The following is a 22,964-nucleotide window of genomic DNA, read 5'->3' on the forward strand; positions in this document are numbered from 1 at the left end:
GTACACAACCACAACATTTTTATGTTAACAAAACTCAAATGTTTATTAGTTTGTGTTGTCATTATTTTAAGTACACGTTAGTCAAATATGTTGACTACTTGATACTTAAAAACATGTGACCCAAAACTTAAAATTTTTGAGGCAATTGATTGCCTCAATTACACTGAGTATAGGTAACTTAATATGCAAAAGTCATAAACATCTGCCATTGAACAGTATCTTCCCTGCTCCCTTTTAGCACTATGTTGAAATTAAATACATTAAAAAAAAATTAAATTAATTAAAAATAATTAACAAAAACATTTATAAATTAAAATAAGTAGACCAAAAATTGTTTAGTCGGGAAAACTGTCAGAGTAATGAAAAATAATGCCAAATAATAATAAATAATATCAAAATGTGCTTTTGGCTCTCTGGCTAATATCTGAATAAGGCAACAGGGCAGCAACTTGAGTGAATTACAATGCTATTTGTTTTACATTAACCAGTATCAAACAGTGAAATTTAGGTCATCTTGCGCAGCCCACAATGTTTTAGAAATAGTATTACGAAAAACATTAAAACATACAAAACATTAGTGTTGCTTTGCATTATGTTAATGAGAACAAAGGCACGTTGTATAGTTTGGACCTATTGGCTGAACACCTGTAGAGTAATGCAATAACGTTTTGAGGCATTATTTAGATAAAAGGAGAGAACTTTGAACTAGCCTTTTATAATGCTTCACCCTGCATCCTTCTTTCAGATGAGTTCCTACATAACCAAGTCATTCTTGAGGGTCTGTAACCTGGGTGACAGTTTACCACTTTCTAGACCAAGTAAAATCTTTTGAGTAAATTCTAAAGTGTTGGTCAGGGCTTTGGGGTAGCTGAGGTGCATAGATCAGTGCAAACATTACCAGGAAGGCTTCACCAAATCTGGGGAGACTGAACACGGCATCACTTTCAATGACGACAGAGATTTTCACAGGTTGGTAGTGAACTGGACTTGTCGTGTCATGGTCACTGATGACAGTGAAGAGGGCCACTTCAACACCATCAAGCTCCAACTCATCAGATTCATCCTAAATTAATGAAAAAGAGATACTAATCACAATCTAACCCAAGAAATACAACAGACGACATATAATTTCTCATTTTACCAACTCCCATTGAGATACAATACCTCTTTTACAAGGGAGACCTAAGTCTCACTGTAAGAGGTGAAAAACAGAAGATCCATGTTCTGCACACATAAATCAGCTAATTCACCAGAGAATCAAGTGGTGTGAGATAGACTGAAACTAAGCTAAAGGAAATACACAGGAAAATGTTTTACTAAACATCTTATCACTTTCAACAAAACACCAATTCAGTTCATTCATAGTGAGGAGACAGAAAAGACCATACATGGAAACCGTATGGGTAGACTAAACAAAGGTAAGTCCAAACAGTGCATCAAAATACATGTTTGTGCTTTGGTGCACTGTTTATTTACACAGTAGTATCTGTTAGATACTTAAGGATACTCACAGTGCAGGTTCTGAAAAATCCAGAGACATCCTCACGCAGATAGACAGGAAGGGCGTGGAGAACGGTAGTGCGCTTGGTGTGGATATCATGGATTTCCTATTTCCAGATTAAAAACAGAATTGTATATACTGGTGAGTTTACTGAACAACAACAACAGTCAAATCAGAACATATGTCCACAAATAACCTGTTCACATACAGTCAGACAAATAGCAAACACAAAGTGGAGTAATAGCAAAATTCAAAAAGCTCATTTAAATCATTGAACCTGTCCAATGTTCCACTGGTTCAACCTATGAAATGTGTAACAATCTATTATTACCTGTTCATTGTGAATTCTTAGACTTTCAGCCAGGGCATCTGCTGTCTTCCCAGTTTTTGATGCCTTCTGTCTGAATAAGGTCATCAGTCGAGGAAGATGGCGGTCAAGTTCAGCGTAGAATGTATTGGGCAGTTTCTGATTTGTAATCCGCTGAAACTCTGCATACAACTACAGCAGAAGGACAATAAAGTTCAATTTGAAGAATCTCGCACACCTTTATAAAGCAGCAAAAAGCTGCCACATGAGTAAGAATTACAATTTTCATTTTAAAGAGAGCTGATCCATATTACCTCAGACTCCATTTTTAGAGCAGGCCAGAGGTCCAAGAGCTCCTTCACAACCCTAACCCTGCACATATAGTTTAAAATATAGCGTTTCTAACAAGCAAACGGCTTGAAAGCACTCTCACTGCAGACAGGTATCTCCGCTGTGTAACTGCAGGGACAACGGGCTTGTTTGGACCCAACTATTCTGAGTCATGAGAGGGGGTTTAAAAATTTAGAGAGATTAAAACACTTTGTTTCATACTAGGCGACCCGGCGCCACCTCTAGAACAAGTAGTATCTAACTATTTAAACAGCCTCCGACCCTCATTACAACAACTTAATGCTAGCTCTGCAAGTGCAAAGTTTCCTTCGGGGAGAGCAGCAAAGCACATAAAAAACCCGACATTTCTGCTATTCTTTTTGACACGCACCCAAAATACAACTAAATATTCGTATTTTAACAATAAACTAATATCAACATTGAAAACTTACTGTAAGTCCAGTGATGCTAGTTGCTGCCGTTAGGTCCAACTTTCTCCAGTCGTCTGTGTTGCCTCTTTGGTGCTGTTCCCGCCCATATACCTTTACTTCTTCTGTGTTTCGTATTAATGCTCATTAGCGCCGCCTTCCGCTTCGGAGGGTGAATCAGAGATTAACTCGGAATAAAAATTGATTCCTGCAGCTCCTCAACACTTACGGAAAAAATTGAAAATATATATGTAGGATACATTGATAAAACAATGAATATTAAAATAAATACATTTTGTCTTCCACTAATGCATTTAAGACAATTTGATTTTACCTATTTGGTGAAACACTTTGAGATTTTATTGTATTTTAGCATGTGCTACATAAATTAAGTTTATTATTAAATCCTACCTACTTGAAACAACAAAAATAACAGGACTTTACCATTCTTATATGTCCTAACTTAACTGTGTTACGTTGTGCTTAAGTTATGATTTTAAGTGATGCTTACTTAATATAGAAATAGTTCAATTCATTCAAATATTATTAGTTTCATTTACTCAAAAAGAAGAACATGTTACACGAACTTGACATATTTAAGTTAACAGAACTTTTTAAAGACTTTGAGTATACACTATTTAATCTATTTAATTACTTTGAACATTCGGGTTTACAGTGAATGAAAGCTGGTGGATTGGCCAGATGCTGGCAGATGTGTAAAAATAAGTCAGTTGTTTGGTGGTGGCTATGGTGGAGCTCCCACAGAGGCCAGCAGGTGGATGAAGGAAAGAGAAGCAGGAGGAGGAGAGACCCGAGGCAGGTTGTTTGTGGGTGGATTCGAATGCACCAGGGTAAGTGCAGCCACTCAGACTCTACTCAATGTGGTCATAGAAACAGGTGCAGATGTGTCACAAGTTAATCTAGTAGTAGGCAGGCTTTGGCACTTGGCCACAGGTGGCAGTAGTGGACTGACCTCCATTTGAGACTGCTCCAGCTGCTATGTGATAGTCAGTAGATCTGCTACAAATTGCAGATTATGTGCAAATTTTGGAAATTACATTATGAATATTCCTAACATAGCTTTAAAACCAAGAAATTCTAACTCTCCCCCGCACTCAAAAACAGATGACACACCAACTGACACACCTGAGTCACTCACTTTCTTAAATCCACTCACTCTCACTGGCTGTTTATTACTAATCACTGTGTAACTGCTGTAAATTCATAGTAACTGCAATGTTGTTCAACAGCAACAGGACTGAAGGACTGTGTTTGAGGTATTCTCACAAGTGTCACAGATGACACATTTGGCGTTTTTTTTGCTGGTTTGTCGGTAGCAGCTCCTGAAAGGCAAGTCTGCCACACATCTGTTGGACCAAAGCCAGTTAATCTGGAACACCGGTCCGAGTGTCAGGTGAACTGAACTTCTATGGGATCAGAACGATGCCACCTTGAAATGAAACCTAAAGAATTATTGAAACGGAAAAAAAAAATTGTAACTGAAATAAATGTACTGAAAAATCTTGTATTGAAACCGGAAAAAAAATGTATTGTAAAAAACAATTAATTAAGCTGTAAATGTTTTGTTTCGCTTTTTTTTCAGTTTCAATCCACTTTTTTCAGTTTCAATCTGCTGGCACTGTTTTGGCATCTGGGGGCGGGGCTTCCAACCCGCATGTATTTGCATACATTATAGAGGCCACTAGTGCTGACCAAGCTGCCATCTTTCTCTCTTCCCGTCTTTCAATGGCTGCTTCAATTTCAGCTTGACCCTCTAAACCGCAGGTAAGTAATCATTTTTTGTCATCTTTCCTTGCTGTCCCGCTGGACTGGACATTAGTTTAGTTTTTTTAGCTACATCTGGTGAAGTTGTGGTAAAATGCTGGTATTAGCCTATCCGTCGCAGCAAGCTAGCCTGAAGCTAATATTTGCTAAATTTAGGGACACCCGTGTCTCTTTAGGAGTTGGAGGCCGGTGTTCTAGGAGCGGCACAAGATCTCATCAACAGGCAGTGTTGGGGAGTAACGTAATACATGTACCGGCGTTACGTATTTAAAATACAAAATATGAGTAAATGTATCCGTTACAGTTACCGTTTAATAGGTGATATTCAGAATACAGTTACTTTGTTGAAATAAATGGATTACATGGCGGTATTTTCCTGTTTCATATGTTAGGCTATGGTCTCTCTATTTTTGGTAATTCCACGCCGGTGGGAACCCAAACAAAACACACAATAAGAGGCTCTAATGCCTGTCTCTCTATCTCGCGGCCCATGTCACCCCTACTTACGGCCCGTGAGTGAAGAAATATTTTTAAAAATTATTAGGCTCTTATACTCAAACAGATATATGTGTGTTTGCTATACCATATATCAATGAGAGAAGATACGACCTCTCTCATGACCCTAGGAGGTGTGTGATCTATGCCAGAACACTCTGTAGAGGAGTGAACACACTCCCCTCTTCACGCTACTCAGAGTTGTTACAGACCCCCTAGGATGAGACATTCTTTCAATATGCAATCAACTATATATTTCTAAATGATTATTAATTTCTAAGAATATATGAATATGTATTTCTAAGCATAAATGACAACCCAACAATGTAAACCTTACAGTCACTGTTTTTCTTTTTGTTTTAATTGTATTTTTTCTTAGTTTGATCCTGCTTACATTCTAGTATCTGAAACATTTATTGTTGCTAATGCTGTAGTTAGGATTTTGTTTGTGGAGTTACTTGTTTTTTGTTTCCAGAGTATTACTTTTGTACTATGAACAGTGTGTCATGACTTTGTGCTTATTGTCTTTTGGGCCATTTCCTGTTTTCCTTTTGTAGTTGGTCATCTGTCTTGCTTTGAGTTCTCCTTCACTAATGTGGTTATCTTGATTTTCTACATTTGGATGGCGTTTTTCCGACTCTAACTGCTTCCATAATGCAGCCATCTATCTGTTGAATTACTCTGTGCCTTTGAGTTTGTCTTTTCTTTTTCTCTTGATTTTGGCTTTTGCCATTCAAGATTTTAGGTTCTTTATTGTCACTGTAAAAAAAATAAAAATACAATGAAATGCAGTTGCAGTCAAGAATTGGAGTCAAGAAGGCAGCGGGTCCAGATGGCATCAGCTCAAGGGTCGTTAGGTCCTGCGCAGACCAACTGTGTGGGGTGATGGAGCCCATCTTCAACCTGAGCCTGAGGCTGGGGAGAGTCCCACAGACTTCCACAGGCAAATATCCTCCACTACAACCATTGAACATCCAAGGTATGGACATTGAGGCTGTGGACAGCTACAGGTACCTTGGTGTTCATCTGAACAATAAACTGGACTGGACTCATAATTCAGACGCCCTCTACAGGAAAGGGCAGAGCAGGCTGTACCTGCTGCAGAGACTCAGGTCTTTTGGAGTGAAGGACCCGCTGCTGAAGACCTTCTATGACTCTGTGGTGGCCTCAGCCATGTTTTACGGTGTGGTCTGCTGGGACGGCAGCATCTCTGCCGGGGACAGGAAGAGACTGAACAGGCTGATCCGCAGGGCCAGCTCTGTTCTAGGATGCCCTCTGGACCCAGTGGAGGTGGTGAGTGAGAGGAGAATGGTGGCTAAGCTGTCATCCCTGTTGGACAACATCTTCCACCCCATGCAGGAGACTCTGACAGCACTGAGCAGCTCCTTCAGTGGCAGGCTGCGGCACCCACGGTGTGGGACGGAGAGACTCCGCAGGTCTTTCCTTCCATGTGCTGTCAGACTCCACAACAAAGACTTCAACCGATCAAACACACATCTACACATGTGCAATAACACTAAGTGCAATATTCTTTTCTGGCATTGTTGTATTATACTCAGTTGTATATAGCATTTGTATTCTATTTTATTCTATTGTATAAAGTATTTTATTGTATTCTATTGTGTACAGTTGTGTACAGTATCTTATTCTTATTCTATTCCAGTGTTTTTCTAATTTTTGCTATGTAACTTTGCACTGTCCACTTTCTGCTGTAACAAAACAAATTTCCCACGTGTGGGACTAATAAAGGTTGTCTAATCTTAAAAAAAAGTGGGGGAATATTTTGATAGTGTTTTTTGCACTCCGCACAATAGATAAGTTTTCTGTGCTCCATTTTCTAATTCTAACTTTAGAATTTGTCTAAACTCTGCGTTGGGATAAAAAGTTAAAAGAACACAGCAGACTCTCAGGGATTCAGTTCACATTTATTTCAGCTTAAATACATCACAATAATCCAAATTTTTACAATAATGACAAGAAATTATATATACTCAATGTCTTACATGCACATGATATACTGATGTTAATATACTATTGTGGTACTATGATCTACGTGCTACCAACTAAAACAGACATGCACCTCTGAACTCATAAGACCATGTGACGTGTCCCTGATCTTAAACCAAAGATCCAAACAAAGTTGGATTCATAAAGTTCTTTTAAATCAGGCCTTGAGCTATAATATAAGTTATACCATATTAATAAATTACCAAAGAATGAGTAGTGTAAAAACGTAGGCAGGATTCATGCAGTGCTATCCACCGTAGTGATCGTGTATAGGTGCATCTTATAGTTCCTAAACCATCACTAATGTGTCGTTGTCAGATAACTGTGGACTTATCAGTGGAAGTTTTATCCTCATTTACATACATTTGTCCTCCCTTAGCAGACATAAGTGGATGGTTCAGATGAACCCTCGCTTGGATCTTTAGCTCTTTTTAAAAACCTCTTTATAGATATCATCAGGAAGATTAAGAGACATTAGCAAACCTTGTGGTTAACTTATAGCTTTTGACTGGAATAAATAAATAAATAAATATATCCAAACACTTTGCAGGAGCTAAGCTTGGGCTTGCAGTCTGTACCAGGACAATATTCAGGGTGTTCGCTTTACACTTGGGAGAAGAATATTTTCTCCTGTTCTTGGTCTTTTGTTTGCATTTACAGATTACAACTTATCCAGACAATGAATGTGGATGCTCTCAAGGTTTTAAAAAGGATCCTCCGAGTCTCTCGCTCAACGTGCTGAAGTGTCTACAGTGATCCCAGCCTCGATTGGGCAGATGACCAGCTGGGCCGTGTTCTTCCCGTTGTCATGTATGCAGGGGTTAAAGTACGGATACAGCGGCTCAGTGAAAGTGAGCCCGCTGTAAGTATAAATGTGAGTCTTTGCCTCTGTGTTGTAGAAGGACACCGAGCTTTCTTCATAGTCCAGGAATATACCGACTTTCTGAGGAATTTCTTTAAGGTGAAGAGTGACGGCGGGCCCAGCGCAGGCATACAGGCTTCCACCGTTACGTCGGCATATCGCCCAGTAACCGTTATCAGGGCGAACTGTGATGGCGCCCTTCCTGTTGATGGACTCCCGGGCCACCCCAAGATCCCAGTCTGTTTTATCCCCAACCTGAAACACAAAGAAGGACAAAATGATGCTAAACTGCAGAGCAGAGCTTCATTTCTTTAGGTTGCTTTTTAAATGATAATAAATTTTTACTGAGAGTAAACACAGCAGATATAAAATCAGAAGTGAACATCTTGTAGCCACCAGGGGGCGTAAAGAGTTTTATTTTCCTGCTTGTTTAGATCATATACATTATACAGTCCTAGTCACAGGTTGTGTCGTTGTGTTCATGTGTAATTTTCTTTGGTGTATTTCAATCCAAATCTTACTCTAAATAAAGCTGTTGTGTTCCACTTTGGATAATATTCACACTGATCACGACTATAAGCTGTTTAGCAGTTATTTATTTTATCCTTTTATCCTACCTGAACCACCCAGTAACGTTTCCCAGATGTGAAGCTTTGTTTTCCCAGCACGGCGACGCAGGAGTCGAACCTGCGGGGGTCGTCAGGTAGCGGGGTCCTCCACTGCTGGTAGCTCATGCTCACCTGTGGATTGCCACGATCACATTCATACAACAACTACTGATGCCGTACTTGTCATTATTTTGCATCTGCCTGACTTCTGATCCACTAGTTTCCGTCATTTTAGTTCCTGCATAATATTTGTCGTCCATTAGCTGTTGTCTGTAATTCACAGACTCTAATTTCACAGACAAGAAATGCAATTTCTCAATAATAGGTGTTTTAATAAGTGTTTTCCCAATAATATTACAGGGCTAAACTGAACTGGTGTGTATAACTAACTAAGCAAATGACTTTACACTTAATTATACAAACAGCTGCACATGTATCAACACTTTGTTGGATCATTTTTTACAACAGGACAAGACTTTGTTTAACTCTGAGCTCTTGTTAAGGTGTTACAGTCAGGAATCATGCAGCTGATAATTACAGCTCACCTTTTTATTATCCGGGGACAGGACCACCCAGCCAGCAGCAGTAGCAGGATCCAGAGTTACATCCACTGGAGACAGAAACAGAAAAAAACACATAAAAAGATTTGCTATTTCAGATTTATTCAAATTTTTCAGGATTAAAGAAATAATATGAAAAAATAACCCTGTTGTTTTGAAGCATATTGTTACTGAAGTCACCTTTTTTGGCAACAGAGTATCTGTATTCTGAGTCATGTACATGTATAAAGATTATTTGAATCAGTGTGGAGAGCCACTTTCTTTCTACTGACATCAGTAACAGTCTTTATTAGATATGGTGGTGACAAATTTTCAGTCTTGTGTAATCCATATAACGTAATCACAATATAAATATCATATCCATACACATACCTGCATATTTATTCATCTTGTTTACCTCTGCAAAAGATCAGAAAAGAAACTGTGTCATTTTAGTGTCATTAAACATTAACGTAGAACAATTAAAATATTCACTAATATTTTAGCGAATGTTACAAGATTTATTTTTGGACCCTAAGTGTATCACTAAAGTTAGTTATGTGCAGACTTATAGTGTAAAATATGATATAAATATATATGCAATGCAAAAAGTGGCAGGATTATAATAAAACCAAAGGAACCGGTGATGCAAAGAAAGTCTTGTGTTCTAAAATCAGAGACTATAATGTCATGTCATCATAAGGATTACAGACCCTCTGCACACAGCTTCCTCTCCAGTTCTTGGCAGATGTCGACCAGTTTGGAGAAATTTCTCCTCACAGTCCATGCGTAGCTCTCCGATTGGACTCTGACGTCAGCCCAGTGCTTGACGGACATCGGAGCGTCCAGATGTAAAAAGTTCTAAAACAGCATTAGTGACAGAAATGAGCACAAATAAATGATTTCACTAACAAGCAGACAGGCCGGTTTGTATTCATATCATATTACAATCGCTTTAGATGCTTTAAACTTGCTTGGCTGTGCAGAAATATTAAACATAAATACTGATTCTGACCTGCTGGAGCTGAACTGGGTTCTCAGTGTGCTCCAGGAGGTGCAGCTCACTGCATCTCTTCTGCAGCTCATTGATCTCCTGGCTGATCTCCTTGAGAAGCTCCTCTGCTCTCTTCTCAGCCACCTCCTGCTTCCGTTCGATCTCCTCGATGAGCAAAGCCTGGTTTCTCTCAATGGCAATTACCATCATTGTGGCAGCCTGAACGCTGGCCTGTATCTCTCTTTCTTTATTTCTCTGCAGAGATGAAAAGAGTTGAATTAATATGTGAAATATGTTAAAATGCACCACCTTTGTACTTTGCTACCCCTTCTTCAATGAAATGCAAAACAAATTAAACTTAGGCAAAAACTGCTTATATACGATGATTCTTATTAATATGCCCATAATTTAACACATTTCCCCCAAAAAGAAGACAAAGAAGATGACCTCAGTGAGACCAGCCTGCAGTCCTCTGATAACAGTTGATCTATTGTCCCAACCCACCTCCAGCCCTGCTTTTCCATGTCTCTTTATGTATAATGAAGGTTTATTATATCAATAAAAACAACTAATAAAAGATCACAAGAGCTCTTAAAACAGAGCCACGCTGCCATATATGAATTACTAAAGATGGAAAAATACTTTGACTGAAGTAATCCTGACTTTAGAAGATATGCAAGGATTTTAGCTTTTGAGTTTCTATAGTTACTCTGCCCTGTAATCAGAGTCTTTTGTGCACAAGGTTACTTACACTCTACATGGATATTATAGCAGGATAAACTGCAAATAAAAGCCAAAAGTGGATTCCAGGCTTGAAAAGTGAGGCTAATGCATTTTTTAAAATGACCAGCAGGGGGAGTCTCCTCTGTCTTTTAAATACAGTCTACATGAAGCAGAACAACACTGCTGTTTTTCTTCTGGTGTGAGCTTCTACAAACAAATTGGTTGAAGTTTTGTTTCTTAGAGAGCAAACAGGCCGAGAAATGTTCATGTCTGTAAATGATCAAAAAGCAATGCTCACTTTGCTCAGCTCCATTGACTGTTTGATCTCCTCGGTCTTTCTGATTCGGGTCTGGATCATCTGTTGATACTGCTCTTGGGTCTTCTTTATCCGAGTCTGCAGAGGCTGAAGTTGAAAACATGTATTTTACATCTTGGATTATCTGGAGTTCCTTACAAGATAATCCATGAGCGTCGTTACATTTAACCACTTTTTCTCCCACCTTGATCTTGATCTCCTTCTCTCCTCCAGACCTATTTGGCGGTAGTGAAATGATGGGTCTCTTTGCTTTGAATCCTGGCATTTCCTTTAACAAGCTTTAAGATGATGATATACATCTGATTAGTTTCAATCAAATGTGCTAAAACGTTGAAATAAAGCACTATAGTATAGTTACAGTCAACCAACCTTTGAAATCTTTCAGTGATTTCTTTTAAGGTCCTATTCACCCTTAGTTCGGGGCGACTTCCGAAGGATTCTTTGCACAGCGGACAATCCGACTTTTGTGCCACATCCCAATAACGTTTGATGCACTCCAGGCAGAAATTGTGCCCACACGGGATAGAGACAGGATTTTTGAAGCTGTACAAACAGATGCTGCACTGAAATTGCTCTTCAGACAATGTTGAGGCCATGTTTCTGACAGAGAAATAACATTTTGTTACCCACACATGTTGAAATTCTTCTGTACACTATGGGATTTAAACTCTTTAGGTCAGATTGTAAAGATGCAGGTTTATAAATCTAAGTTTAAAAAGATCTAAATGGCAAACCAAGAAGACTAAAGGATATTTTTAAACATAAGATCAAAGTAAAGCGTCCAGTGTGCCCTTTTCACTTATATTTCACAGAACAGGGCAAAACACATGAAAGCTCATCATGCTGTAGCGCAGAGAAAAGTGGACAGATTTATTTCAGATGCTTCGAAGACAACAACTATGTTTAAGTTCAATCTGCAGACTGCAAATATACAAGGGTTCACAAACAGAGTCTGAAGGTCCTAGTGGCAACATATTGTTACATTTTTATGAATCTAATGGATTTACCAGTAAAGAGATCAAAAAATGGGCTGTGAAAGAGGCAATAGAAGGAGAAAATCTCAGACTTTTCATTGACTGAATTCTTGACTACAATAATTTTCTTTGTAGTCAAATTTAAAATCAAAGAAATGCTCATTATTATTAGATTAACTAAATTAAAAGAAAGAAATTTTTAGACAATGGGTAAAATTCAAATGAAAGCAATATAAAGAGAAATTGTTTCTGAACCTTTTCTTACAATTTCATCACTATATTAACTATTTTACTTACTTACTTTAATTTTTCCCCAATAAATCAGCCCTCAGCTCTTTATTAATGCATTTTATTTAGCCACTGCTCTCCCCTTACTGAGTTCTCTCTGACACTCAAACTCCAGTCAACGTGTTAAAAATGTAAAAGTAGTAGTAGTTGTTGCTCTAATTTAAAGATTGAAACCTGAGATTACATCCAGAATACACACACCTACATTTTACACATCATCTCTGAGATATCCACTTTTACTATTTCTGTGCCTCTAATTAAAAATATTGCCGTCAATATTTGGATCAAAAGTCAGTCTATCTTGAAGAAAAGGCAGCTGATGTCTTGTTTCATGTATTTTTATTCTCTATGCTATCTGCTTGGTATAAATAATCACTTACTTGTTTAGGTCATGCAGGCAGACGGTCCTTGAAAGATGTGAAGAATGAATATCCACAAAAACACGCTTGTCTTTCTATAAAATAAAACATGGTACAAAGTTCCTCCCACAGTGGAGTTTCCCAACGAGTTATACCGGTTATTCTTGTTCTGCCTGTTAGCTTTTCCTGGTATTTACTCTACATTTTAATTGCTGTTCACTGTTGCAAATGTTTTTGTATGCAGTTATCAATTTAACTACAGATTTAATCCAAGCAATTAATAAATACAGGCTGGGAATGACAACAACGTGCACTTTGGTGCAGAAATAATCTACCTTCCTACACAGATGCCGGTTAAAATGTACAAATAGAACTAGAACAATGGAAATACAAATAGAATAAATAAATAAATGGAGACAAAAATTGAAGTGTTAAATAGATTTATGTGCAAAAGAGCTATGAGCTTAATATGCTGGTTTAATATGTAAGATGACCTTATGTGCAAAAATTATTATGTTATCTTATATTATCTTGGGAAGAGGGATGATTGTTGTGGTCTTGAAGCATGTGGGGACGGTACTCTGGCTGAGGGAGAGGTTGAAGACGGGAGTGAGAACATCAGCCAACAACTAGCACATGCTTTAAGGACCCGTCCTGTCTGGTCCTGCTGCCTCAATACATTGAGGTCATCTAGCAGACTGCCTGCAGAGCTGATGGTGCTGATGTACCCGGTCACATATTCAGCATAGTCCTGTATATTGACAGAGCAGATCTCCTTGGTGGCTGCAGTTTGAAACACATCCCAGTCTGTTTGGGCAAAACAGTCCTGTAGGATGCTGTCAGACTCTGGGGTCCACAGTTTAACAGGTGTGATGACAGGGTTCGATTGTTTCAGTTTCTGTCTGTAAGCCGGGTACATGAACAGAGAGATGTAGTCAGACTGTCTAAAGTGGGGCTGTGGTGCAGCCCTGTATGCACCGTGTATGTTGCTGTAGACGTGATCCAGGGTGTTAAGTAATGTTGCTGCGAGATGCCACAAATCGTAAAATCTTTCATTGTTAAGTTTGTAGTCATTTTAAATCTGTAAACAGAGTAATTCATTCGAGGAAGCTCTGTGTCACAGAGGCCTTGATGAACACACCCATGGTTGTTGGGATGAATCATTCCCAGGTCAGAGCTGGATTTTCTAATCCATCCTATGTGACACAAAGCCAGCTAAAAATATGCAGCAATGCTTTTCAGGTCATTTACAGTAATTGCATTAGGTAGTGGCATATCGGTATAAACACACCCAAATAAAGACAATAAACACCATCAGCAGCCAGCACACAGACTGGCTCCCTGATACCAGCACCTGTTAAAGCTTCAATTATTCCTAGCTTATGTAGAAGAAGAAATGAGGTGCTACCCGCTCCTGCTTCTGTTAGAAATATCACTGTTCCTACTCTGCTCTGTTTTGTTTCAATGGGTCACACTCATACTGTGTCATGACTCATTCAGGTTCCCGCTGGACGCGTCCTGTTTAACCTTTCAGCTGAATGCCACACCAAACTCACGTGTTTCACACTTCCAGTACAATAAGTATTAATTCTATTGTTCTTGCTTGTTCTCTGCACGAGCGTTGCCAATATGCACGTGTGTAAACCTGGCACGCTGTCACAGCATTGCACTTTGAACTAGGAAGTCATTTTTACAATGACAATTTTGGTTTCCAGTAATTTTCTAAAACAGTTACCCCAAAAGAGATGACAGGTGAAACTGCTAGTGTAAAACTTCCTGGTATTTTTTGTTATTCAGCTCTTCACGTGCTATCTATAAATATACTGAACAGTGCTGTGGGTATAAAGACTGGTAAAGAGGGCCAGCTCTGTCTTGGCCAGTCCCCTAGACTCCAAAGAGGAGGATGTTAGCCAAGCAAAGGTTTATTATGGACAACACTGCAAACCCCCTGCATGATACTGCAGAGGCCCTGAGCAGCTCCTTCAGCAACAGACTCTTCCTGGCACTGTGTAGGAGACAGGTTCTTTATTCCTGCCTGTCTGGTTAGGCTCCTCCTACGCTCACCAGACAAAACATGACAGACATGCTTACCAAATCCTTGATGAGAAGGAAGAATGAGGCTTTGGGAATTTAGGCCACGTAGTGAAAAGATTGACAAACACAAGGATTAGCTCATGTGGACGTCAAAGTTCATTTCCAGTTGGATGACACAGTTTTATTTGTTTGAGCTATTAGCATTAATTTTTCAGTTTTTAGTGAAGTTTTATTTGGCTTAGTTGACTTACTTCCCTTACAACTACCAGAAAAAAATCACAGTTTGGTGTTAAAGTACTTCCTGGTACTCTGAAAGGCCTAAAGTGAAACTCCACACGTGTTCCCCTGATCCCCAACACAGCTGTCAGGAACAATGACAGAATGATAAATCATCTTGTAAACGTTTTCTTACGTGGCTGTTACGCCCATGTTTTTAGCCTGGCTAACTGTTCCTGTTGTGCTGCTCACAAATATGCAAGCCTTATTTACGTGTAACACACTTAAATATAAAGTCTGGAATTCTCGGGATTCAACACACTAACAAACTATTTCTTTGTTGATTTTCAAAGCAGACTAACCTGACATAACAAACAATATACTATCTCCATTCTGGAAGTAAGGAGCAGAACCTGCCTGTTTTGTTAAGAAAGCTATTATGATAACTCCAAATATTCCAGTCTCAACTAGTTTGGGTCAAGTTAATGGTTGATATGACTTCAAACACTGAGGCGTCCTCCCTAACTGATGTGAAAAGCACCTGATAAAATACAGAACAGATTTTTGAGTTAAATTAAAAAAGTGATGCCTGTGAAACCAGTTCAAACCTGCTTCCTGTCAACATTATGCCAGTGTGATTGCGTAAAAGGAAGCAACGATTCAATATTAATAACTATAAATGATTAAAAAAGGAAACCCAGAATGGACAAAAAATGCAAGTAGATAAAAGGGATTTTAAATGATTAAAGCAGCTGACATGGAAAAAGAGACAGAACAAAGTACTTTCATTATTATTATACATATTGGTTACGCTCATCAAAGAAAAAACACAAGAACAACAAAAGCAAACACTCTTCCATCACTTTGGACGCCAGTATTTGTCCCAAAATGAACAATGTTGGACTCTGTGGATAAAAGGCAGTAGACAGAATTTAGAAAACAAGAAAGAGCTAAAACATTGTATTTACTTCTTTCTAATCAAAACCATAAATTAGATCAGCGGACTCAAATGTTACTGAACCTCTTCTGAAAGTTCACAACTGTATTTAAAAAAAAAAGATAGCATATAGTCAAAGTCAAAGTCAAATTTCTTTATATAGCACATTTACGACAACAACCGTTGACCAAGGTGCTGTACAATTAAGACAATTAAAAGAAATAAAAACATGACAAGAGTTAAGAAAAAGAATCATAAAATTAGAAGATTTGAGTGAGAAATAAGATAAATAAAAGTAATACAAACTCATTCTGATTTAAAAGCCAAGGAATAAAAGATACAGCAAATGAACAACAATCAAATACGTATTCTTACTAGGTGACGTCAACATTTTTTAATGAGTGAATGAGTCACAGCTCATTGTTTGGTGACTTAACAAAAATAAAAACACATTCCTCTGAAGATGGTCAGGTACAAGTACTGAAAGTGAACAAGCATGAATGAAGAAACAGCCAAGAAACAAACAAACAACAACAACAACATTTATTTTTCACTTCCCGTTTTACACTTTCAAGTAAAAGATCCACGCAGGATCAGTCCCCTTCCTCCTGACATGTAAGAACTGAAGTCTCTCTCACAGGTTGAGACAGTGGTTCCCAAACTTTTTTTGCTAACCCCCCTTTGTTGTAAAAGAAAAATGTTGCCCCCCCCCCACCTAAACACCCCCGCACAAACACATCCTCCAACCACACACACCCATATTTTGTTTTCAAACTCCATTGCAGTTTATTTCACACCTCAAACATTTAGTAAACAATTAAGCAAATAGACGTAAACAGCAATAAATTACAGGTAGTAATAAAATAAATTACTAACTCTTTTACGATACGTCAGGGGTCGGCAACCCTGGGCACGCGTGCCACAGCTGGCACGCAAAGGGTTAACTGATGGCACGTCCATAGCTGGAGAAGTTCAGTAACATTTGAGTCCGGCCCACCATCGATGGTGATTTTCCGTTGTTATGGGTAATGAGTTTTTTTTTCTTTTAGTAACGGTATAAACAATGAAAGCTGGTGGATTGGCCAGATGCTGGCAGATGTGTAAAAATAAGTCAGTTGTTTGGTGGTGGCTATGGTGGAGCTCCCACAGAGGCCAGCAGGTGGATGAAGGAAAGAGAAGGGAAGGAGGAGGAGAGACCCGAGGCGGCCTTCAGTCCGAGTGTCAACTGAACTTCAGGTAAGAAGTTATGACCTGCAGTCTATCTGGGTCAGATGATATAAACCAAGTTTAGGTGGAGTTTATTTTCGTTGTGCTGACTTTTTACAGTCAGTTACAATGACTCGCACTGCGTACTAGCTAGCAATTAGGTGGGTGCTATGATGTTACTGATAGTGAACTTTATTTTATTCATAAGGTTAGTTAGTAGAGTTGCCAACCGTCAGGTAAAAAACGTAATCGTCCTGTATTCAGAGAAAATATTACGCGTTTTGTATTGAGCTGAAAAGTAACACAGTTTGTCCTGCACGTCAGATAGGATAAAAAAGACACAAAGCTGGATTTATTCTGTCTTTGCTGCATAGCTGCCTCTTCTTCTCTCATTCTCTCCCCCTCTCTCTCCTATTTCTACTTCAATCATGAAATGATTTCGCGTTAAACAACAGCAGCACGTTTAAGCTTGATCAGCTGCTGTTAGAATTTATTTCATATTAATTTCCAGTATCAGCTGATGTTTGCTGGAGCCACAGCTGTAAAAGCTGCTGGTCATGATATCTGTTTGGTTATCTGGTGAGAGGTAAACATGAAGATAAAACCAGGAGATGTCCTTACTGAATCATCAGAGCTGAACAGGTGATGGAGAAACAGGTTTACCTTTTAGGTGACATGAATGAGTTGAAGGGAAGTTATGAACTGTTTCTGAGAGACAAATAACACCAGGATCCTTTTTTATGTAGCTGACAGCTGGTAACTGTGCAGGGGCGGGTCTAGCAAAGTTTTGCCAGGGGCAGGTAGGGCATTAACAGGGAAAGGGGGGCACAAAGAAATACTTTTCTTTCTTATTCTCATTTAAAATATCTAGCTTTTAAAAAATAATTATCTGAATCTTACAACCAAAGTTTTTATCTGACGTAAAATGTATAGAAATCATACATATACCAACAAGACTGTACATCACTGTCACAACAGCGTTTGTTTTCATTCAAAGGCTTTATGAAACTGATGTTATTGTACTCGGCCCTGAAAATCTTAGAAATATGGTATCTATTCTGCCCCTCGGTTGTTACTTTGTTGGGTTTCTTTGGCTGGCGCATTTCTCAGGTTTCCCAATAGTGGGCAGTATTACCCCTTCAGTTTGTGGCTTCTTCTTTGGTTGTTTGGTGTGCGCTACACTGCCCCCTTTGGTGATGTGTTGTAAGCAGCAGGCAAAGTTCACGCGGGCAGTGTGAGAAAATGCATGGAGCAGAAAACAAGCTGCACAACTTTAAGCCCAGTTTACATCGTTGGGGAGTTTGTTGAGCCATAATCTGTAAGTAAGCAATGTCTAACTTCATTTTCTGTAAGATTGTTACTTTCATGTTACTTAAAAGGTTATTTGAACGTATAAGGAAAGATGTTAATGGTGAATGTAAAGCATAAGGAAAGCTATGTTGCTAACTTCTGTTTTGTTTACAAAATATGTTGATACTGATGCTACGTATTATTTTACTGTATGTTCACAGTCTTACAAATTAAAAGAGGAAAAAACGGTCTTCAGTTAAAGACACAAAGACAAAGCGATGTGTCCTGTCGTTCCTGGAACCATCTCCTCTTATGTTAAGCTCGCTGCATAGGGTGAATAGCCATACATTCACCTGAGGGCAGCAGAGTAAGAAGATTATCTACCTATCAAGCACCCAAGATGTCTCAGCCTGAGGCGTCACCGCCTCTCTCCCAGATGGTGGTCCGGTCAGAGTGCCACTCACGCTCTTCACGCTCTTCACGTCGTTCATCCACCAGTCAAGCTGCAGCCCGAGCCAGAGCAGAAGCAGAAGCCGCCCGCACTAGAGCACAGTACGCCAAACGCCAGATCGACATGGAGGTTGAGAAGGCACGCATCGAGGCAACACTAAACGCTCTAAAGAAGGAGGGTGAGGCTGAAGCAGCGCTCGCCGCAGCTCATGTCCTGGAAGCGGCAGCCGATGAGGAGCATGACGCCGTTGACCTCACAGAACAAGGAGTCTCCTCTAAAACACCTCCTTCCATCAGACGCGCTCAAGATTATGTGAACGCTCACTTCGCTAACCGCAGCTTGGTAGTTAATGAAGACGGAAAGCCTGATACAGGACAACTGGTTGGTAATAACGACGCTCAGCATCTACGACAGAGTCAACCACCAGTTGCCTCCTCTCCAGGTGAACATCTCACTGACTTTGTAAATCAGAAGCAACCAAAGTCCCCTCCTATAAACAGAAAAACTGACATTTCAACCGAGCCTAAATCTTCATTGCCTCCAAAGACTGAACTCTCAGATCTCACAGCCTATCTAGCACGCCGTGATCTGCTGACAGCGGGATTCAAGGTTTTTGACAACCGTCCTGAGTCTTACTTGTCCTGGAAGTCCATTTTCTGCAACGCCATAGAAGGCCTCAACCTCAAGTTCAGCGAAGAGCTTGACCTTCTCACGAAGTGGCTCAGCGGGGAGTCACTACAACATGCGCTGAGGATCAGGGCGGTCCATGTGAACAACCCACACGCAGGTCTTCAACGTTTGTGGCAACGCCTGGACAAAAGTTTTGGTTCTCCAGAGGTAGTCGAAGCGTCACTTTTCCAACGCTTACAGTCTTTTCCAAAAATATCTAATAAGGACACTCACTTATTGCAGGAGCTTGCAGATCTCCTGTTGGAGTTAGAGTATGCACAAAGTGAAAATTATCTACCCGGCCTTAGCTTTCTGGACACCCCAAGGGGGATAAACCCGATAGTGGAAAAGCTCCCCTACGGACTCCAGGAGTCCTGGGTGAAACAGGGGACAAAATACAAAAGGGACAACGGTGCAGTTTACCCACCTTTCTCATATTTTGTTCAGTTTATAAATGATTATGCAGAAATGAAAACAGATCCTAGCTTTATGTTACAAAGTCCAAACATAGTAGCTCCAAAACCTGATAAGCCATTGTTGAAACCAACTAAATACAGAGGTGCGGTTGCAGTGAACAGAACAGATATTAGTCAAACAAATGTCACAACTCGAACGTCAGTTCTCAACCCAGACAGACAATGTCCTATTCACCACAAGCCCCATTCACTTGCCAAATGCAGGGGTTTTAGGTCAAAAACACTAGATGAAAAGAAAAGCATCCTCAAAGAACATGCTATTTGTTATAAGTGTTGTTCTTCCACAGGTCACCGAGCTAACGATTGCAAAGCCATTATCCAATGCTCGGAATGTAATAGTGACGCTCATGTGTCTGCCATGCATGCTGGTCCACCTCTGTGGGCAACCAAGGACTCTAACCTCCTGCCTCAAATCCACGGCGGGGAGTCTGATCCTTCAAGCCCTGTAACCACAACTGCTTGCACAGAGGTGTGTGGCCCAGGTCTAAAAGGTAAATCCTGCTCTAAGATTTGTTTAGTCGACGTGTATCCCCGCACAAATCCTGAAGAGAAAAAGAGGATGTACGCCATGTTGGATGATCAAAGCAACTCATCCTTAGCCAGGTCTGCTTTCTTCGACATGTTTAATGTAAAAGGCACTATGCTCCCATACACCATGAAAACATGTGCAGGTTTGTCAGAGGCTGGAGGACGCAGAGCAACTAATTTCATTATTCAGGATATAAATGGGGAAGTGTCCATGGTGCTGCCCACACTAACAGAATGTGATCACATTCCAGATAATAGAGATGAGATACCCACCAAGGAGGCTGTGTCAGCTCACCCTCATCTACACGCACTCGTTTCACAGATCCCTCCTCTGGACCCAGCCGCGGACATTCTCCTCCTCTTGGGCCGGGACATCATCCAAGCTCACAAGGTTCGCAGTCAGGTAAATGGTCCAAACAGTGCACCTTATGCCCAACGCCTCGATCTGGGATGGGTGGTTGTAGGCGATGTCTGCCTCTCAGGTGCCCACAAACCCACAGTAAACTCTTTCAAGACAGACATTCTGAATAACGGGCGCCCTACCTTCCTTAGCCCCTGTGCAAGCAAAATCTATATAAAAGACAAATACACAGAAAGCTGTCCTAAATTCGAGAAGACACAAGCAGAAGTAGGCAGACACATTTTCCAGCAAACAGCAGATGATGACAAAACGGCTCTGTCAGTAGAAGATGCATTATTCCTGGAAATTATGCACAGAGACTTTACTAAAGATGAGGCGAACAATTGGGTAGCTCCACTCCCATTCCGCTCCCCCAGACAGCGTTTACCCAACAATAGGGACCAAGCCCTCAGTCGCTTAATGACGCTCCGCAAAACACTGAAAAAGAAACCTGAAATGAAAGAACATTACATTGAGTTTTTAGACAAAACTTTCAGTAAGGGCCATGCTGAACCAGCTCCAGCTTTAGCTCCAGAACAAGAATGCTGGTATCTCCCTAGTTTTGGCATTTATCACCCTCAGAAGCCAGGAAAAATTAGGGTGGTTTTTGATTCAAGTGCGCAATACAACAATGTTTCTCTCAATGATGTGCTACTAAAAGGGCCAGATCTCAATAATACTCTTGTGGGAGTTCTGATGCGTTTCAGGTCCGACCCATATGCAGTCATGGCCGACGTGGAGCAAATGTTTTACAATTTTGTTGTCAGAGAAGACCACCGCAACTACCTTCGCTTCTTGTGGTTCAAAAACCATGATCTGGATGGAGAAGTACAGGAATTCAGGATGAGAGTCCACGTGTTTGGGAACTGCCCCTCCCCATCAGTGGCCATTTACGGACTGAAACGAACAGCGATGGAGGGAGAAAAAGAACACGGCAATGATGTAAGAGAGTTCATTGAACGCCACTTTTATGTGGATGATGGACTAAAATCATTTCCTTCCACTGATGAGGCCATCAACATTCTCTGTGGGGCTCAGAAGATGCTGGCTCAGTGTAACATACGCCTGCATAAAATCTCATCCAACTGTCCTACCATCACAAACGCTTTTCCAAGTGAGGACCTTGCAGCTGACATGCAGGGCCTTGACCTTGGGCAGACACCCATGCAGCGAAGCTTGGGCTTGGGCTGGGACCTGTCTACAGACTTGTTCAGGTTCCAGATAACCGTCAATGAGAAGCCCTTTACCAAGCGTGGAGTATTGTCAGTCGTTAATAGTGTGTACGACCCACTCGGCTTTGCTGTCCCTGTCATTGTAGAGGGCAGGGTCATACTCAGAGACATTTCCACTGACATTCGTGAATGGGACACTGAACTCCCTAAAGACAAATTACAACAGTGGCAACAGTGGAAACACTCTCTCAAACATCTACAACAACTTGAGATTCCCAGAATGTTCACCTCAATACCACTCTCTGCAGCAGTAACTAAGGAAATCCATGTTTTCTGCGATGCCTCTACCAAGGCAGTGGCCGCTGTTGCCTACCTTAAACTCACAGACAGAGATGGTCATAATGAAGTGGGCTTCCTTCTCGGCAAGGCACGGCTTGCCCCAAGACCAGACATCACCATACCCAGACTTGAGCTCTGTGCAGCGGTCCTGGCTGTCGAGGTGGCAGAGTTGGTCGTGGACGAGCTGGACGTCGCAGTTGATCAGGTGAGCTTCTATTCAGACTCCAAAGTAGTCCTTGGTTACATCTTCAACACAAAGAGGCGTTTTTACATCTACGTGCACAACAGAGTGGAACGCATCAGGCGATCCACACAAGCTCACCAGTGGCATTATGTGCCCACTCACTTAAATCCGGCTGATCATGCCACGCGCGCATTACCTGCTGAGCAGCTTTCTACCTCCACATGGCTCAGTGGACCTGCTTTTCTTACCAAGTCAGAAATAGGTCAATCTCAGGCAGAGTCGTTTGATCTTGTAGACCCAGAGACTGACAACGAACTGCGTCATGAGGTAACTACTTGTGTTACCACTCTTGCAAAGGATGTTCTCAGTAGTGCCAGATTCGAAAGGTTTTCTAGTTGGAATGTACTACTGAAGGCTATATCTAGACTCCGACACATTGTTCAGTCCTTTAAGCAGAACATAGAAGGCACCTGTCAGGGCTGGCACAGCTGTGGTGAGCATTTAACTGAAAAGCAGCTCGATCAAGCTAAGATCATTATCATTCGC

The 22,964-nt window shown here is 40.5% G+C and overlaps 2 protein-coding genes across 5 annotated transcripts in view; one reads left to right on the forward strand and one right to left on the reverse strand.

Annotated features, from left to right (window-relative positions):
• The window catches only part of LOC309697731 (erythroid membrane-associated protein-like), a 24,152-nt gene extending 11,555 nt beyond the window's left edge, over positions 1 to 12,597 (reverse strand). Inside the window, exons 1-10 of one of the 4 annotated variants that reach the window (XR_014273892.1) lie at positions 12,538 to 12,597; positions 11,265 to 11,495; positions 11,080 to 11,173; positions 10,878 to 10,982; positions 9,878 to 10,111; positions 9,576 to 9,723; positions 9,256 to 9,282; positions 8,869 to 8,933; positions 8,333 to 8,455; positions 6,856 to 7,970 (exon numbers count right to left, since the gene is read on the reverse strand). Coding sequence is in view for 3 of the 4 variants with exons in the window: in XM_082519844.1 (XP_082375970.1) it covers positions 7,584 to 7,970; positions 8,333 to 8,455; positions 8,869 to 8,933; positions 9,256 to 9,282; positions 9,576 to 9,723; positions 9,878 to 10,111; positions 10,878 to 10,982; positions 11,080 to 11,173; positions 11,265 to 11,491 (1,410 nt within the window). In the remaining variant the exon portion in view is untranslated. Of the gene's footprint in view, positions 1 to 6,759; positions 7,971 to 8,332; positions 8,456 to 8,868; positions 8,934 to 9,255; positions 9,283 to 9,575; positions 9,724 to 9,877; positions 10,112 to 10,877; positions 10,983 to 11,079; positions 11,174 to 11,264; positions 11,496 to 12,170; positions 12,241 to 12,537 lie in introns of those variants that run through there. The other 3 variants (XM_082519844.1, XM_082519845.1, XM_082519846.1) reach the window with 3 other exon arrangements.
• On the forward strand, positions 3,292 to 6,415 carry LOC309703092 (uncharacterized protein; the record flags this gene model as incomplete). Its single annotated transcript, XM_082527795.1, has 3 exons — positions 3,292 to 3,417; positions 4,170 to 4,351; positions 5,639 to 6,415. Exon 3 carries the CDS (start codon positions 5,732 to 5,734, stop codon positions 6,413 to 6,415), a length of 684 nt encoding a protein of 227 aa, XP_082383921.1. The 5' UTR covers positions 3,292 to 3,417; positions 4,170 to 4,351; positions 5,639 to 5,731.
• Positions 12,598 to 22,964: the final 10,367 nt, after the last annotated feature.

The sequence above is a fragment of the Aulonocara stuartgranti genome (assembly GCF_965226115.1).
Source record: "Aulonocara stuartgranti genome assembly, chromosome: 3".
Classification (NCBI taxonomy): Eukaryota; Metazoa; Chordata; class Actinopteri; order Cichliformes; family Cichlidae; genus Aulonocara; species Aulonocara stuartgranti.